Source organism: Cyprinodon variegatus, unplaced genomic scaffold (genome assembly GCF_000732505.1).
Source record: "Cyprinodon variegatus isolate N-32 unplaced genomic scaffold, C_variegatus-1.0 Scaffold250, whole genome shotgun sequence".
Classification (NCBI taxonomy): Eukaryota; Metazoa; Chordata; class Actinopteri; order Cyprinodontiformes; family Cyprinodontidae; genus Cyprinodon; species Cyprinodon variegatus.
In genome coordinates this window covers 127045-130387 of record NW_015150703.1, presented here as the reverse complement: position 1 = coordinate 130387, position 3343 = coordinate 127045, and the positions used below count along the sequence as shown (strand labels likewise).

The window sequence follows — 3343 nt, the reverse complement described above, 5'->3', positions numbered from 1 at the left end:
TGATTATATCGTGCATCCCTACTGTACTACTGTATTAAAACTGTTGTTGGCTCATTTGACCCGGGTCAGAAGTATGATAACAAAGCGGAGTAGGATTGAAAGGAGCCTGTACAAACATTCAAAAAGCAGAAACATTTTAAACTTGGTGGAGGGGGAGTCTATCCAGGCAATATGAAGGAAAAGAATGGAGAAATGGAGTCTTGATGCTCCACAGAAAGAACACATCTAATCTGAAAGCAGTTAAGAAAAGCAAATAAAACCGTCATCCGTGTTTTTGGAGTGTAGGAGCTAACAGCTTATGCATTTAGAAGGATTATGGCAAATTAAACCAAACTAACCCTAAACATTCATTGGTTCAAGGCAAAGGCTTATGGCAGACACCCCAAGTTCCAAAAACTCATTTCAGGGAGATGCTTAACCCCCCCCTTCCCACCGGGTACCGCACCATGCCCCATACATACACACTTAAAGCCAGCAACTTCTTGTTTATTGGCTAACAGTAATTTCTTAAACACTAAACAGAGCAGTATTGGTCTTTTATTTTCAATACTTTCAGTCTTGTAGCCTTGAACATCGGCTGTGCTTTCTGTTTTTCATGGAACTTCAGCATTCAGTGCACCTCGCCACGATGACATCATTCCTCACCATGGCCGGTGCTAGACAGGGGCCAACGGGGCCAGAAATTCTAACGATGATGCACTGGAACAGACATGTTACTGATTGGTCCTTTGGATCTATTTCATTCTGTTTCTTTACAAATTCTGTTTCACTAATTATTCAAAAACAATAAGGTGAAAGCTTCAGTGGGATTGATATATGATCCCAGTTTTCATCTGATAAATGTTTTTTTTTTTCACAACGAATAAAAAAAATCCTCTAATTTTTTACAGATGAATTTAAAAGTTTTTCTTGAGTTCTAATTCAAATTTTGTAGAAAACAGTAGTTTTAACTTAGAGTTAGTCAAAATGATGTATAATTCTCCTGGAACTTCCGGGAGAGTTGGGATGTCTGCTATGGAGCTAAAAGAGTCTCAACATTAAAGGGGCAGGAGCACAAAAGTTTTACTTCTTCCTACTCCTTTTCACACATGTAATAGAGGTATATTAATTTAGGAAAGAAGGGTACCCTGTTTGTTGTTTTTCTCTCCAATGTTTTTAAACATTGTTTTATTGTTTTTTTTTTGTTTTTTTTCTCTTGCATGTTCGAAATAAAAAAAAACAAAACATTAACAAGCATGTAATCATGTACAGCTTTTCCTCCCATGTTCAGGATAAGATCCACACAATGTGTGAACGTATCTTTGTATCAGCGTTGCTGCTAAAGATTACTTTTTCAATAAAATCATTATTCTAACTGATTATTATCCTTCTGTTAATTAACTTTTTTTACCAAAATATTTTATTTCTTTGCAACAAAATAAAGAATACTTAAAGTTTTGCTCTTTAATGTATCAATTCTATCTAGGTAAAATATAATACTATAAACTAATTTAAATTAACTAATATTAGGAGCTTGGATTATTACTTATTTCTCTTCCTCAACATGAAATCATTTAAGATTTTTTTCATATTTTCAATTTGATTAAATAGGATAGAGAAATTTAATTTTGGTTTTTTTTCATCAGCTAGAAACTGGAAAAAAGATGCAGAAAACAAACGTTTCTCCCCATCTGAAAATAAAAACATTATCACTTTTGTTTGGTTCTTTTTCTACCTCATCAGCTTTAAGTCAAACTCTACTGCTCTCCTGCACTCTGCTGCTATTTGTAATAAACGACCTTTCTTTATTTATCATTTATTATATCTCAGCTGAAAATATACTTAGCAGCCTTTTTTTCAACCTTTAAGAAAAAAGAAAAACTATTCTGAAAAACTCAGCTTTTTAGTAAATAATGAATCAACCATGTTTCTTTTTCAGAAGGTAACTGTATTTTTGTTGTCTGTTTATAATTGATATGTCAACAATTAAAATGTCTTATTATTGATTTGAGAGCGTCAGTGCTCCCCCTGCAGGTTTAGATCGGAACAGCTCGTTGGTGAATCACATCAAGTAGAACATAAATCTCCTGGTGACACTGCTCTTCTTTTCTGGCCTGTTAACAGGCGATGGAGGTACCTTTTAATTTAGAGTCAAGATGTCATGGTTTTGGTTCTGTTTAAATTTTATCTTTTATTTTTCATTGCTTTTATTTCCATTTGGTTTTATTTTATTTTTTTTTTGTATTTGAGTTCTTAAGTATTTCTTTTTTGCCATTTGTTGCCCCCAGATTCCATATCCCACATCAGCGCTCCGCCCCGCTCACATACGTCACATACTGTTCCACATCCTCTGCTACTCCTCCGCACGCCTATGGAGGACCAACTCTGCCATATTTAAAAATAAATAAATAAATGCTCAGTAAATATATAAGCATAAAATTAATTGCCAACAAAAACACAATAAACAAATAAATGTAAGTAGAAATTAAATTATACAGTGAGACATAAATATATATATAACTCTTTTAATTAGCTTCTTTATTTATTTGCCTTTGTAATATTTACCTAATTTATTTTTTTGACTTTATATTTTTTTTACATTTCTGCCTTCCCTTTTAACATTTCTGTATGCATTTCTGTCTCAATATGCAAATGAAAAGGGGGCGTGTCCTAGAGAGTAGAAATTCCTGTTACACCTTTCAGATACGTTTACTGTTTATTTAGCTGACATTTCATGGGCTATATGTAGAGTTTGTTAGATCAAAGAAAATCCCAATAAAATGTGTTTGCAAATGTTCAATAAACTCCATATGGTTTGGAATAATAATGGATGAGAATGAAAAGAGGATTACCTGAAGCTAATCAGCATCCAGTCGGTTTATCGATCCACAGCAAAGACAGAAAAGAACAGAAGAAAAATCTTTTAGAATTAATTGCAGAAAAAAAAACTTCTATAGCATGATTAGAAAGAGAAGCCTTATGCATGTTCAGTATGTTCAGTATGTTCAGAGTACCTCGTGATCCTTTTACAAGCAGCTATATTTGAATCAGAGGCCTTATCCACACAAACAATAATTATTTAAAGAATAGAGACCCAGCTGATCTTAATGTGGATGAATAAGCAGAAAACTTCTAGAAAAACTGCCTGTAAATGAACTGTATTCATATTTCTACATCTGACCGCACTATGAAGCTAAACTGTGATGACACAAACAGGCGACAGACAACATGCTCTAATGCAGTGTTTTTCATCCTGGTCCTTAAGGCTCACTGCTCTGCATGTTCTAGATGTTCTCCAGCTTTCACACACCTGTTATCAATTGATGGCAGATTATCAGGCTTTGCTGAAGCTCAGAAACATCCA

At 34.0% G+C, this 3343-nt stretch overlaps 1 protein-coding gene across 1 annotated transcript in view; it reads right to left on the bottom strand.

Annotated features, from left to right (window-relative positions):
- The window catches only part of LOC107089388 (alpha-1,6-mannosylglycoprotein 6-beta-N-acetylglucosaminyltransferase B-like), a 132436-nt gene that overhangs the window by 21827 nt on the left and 107266 nt on the right, over positions 1 to 3343 (bottom strand). Inside the window, exon 9 of the mRNA XM_015382144.1 lies at positions 2832 to 2837. Coding sequence (XP_015237630.1) covers positions 2832 to 2837 — 6 coding nt within the window. The remainder of the gene's footprint in view (positions 1 to 2831; positions 2838 to 3343) is intronic.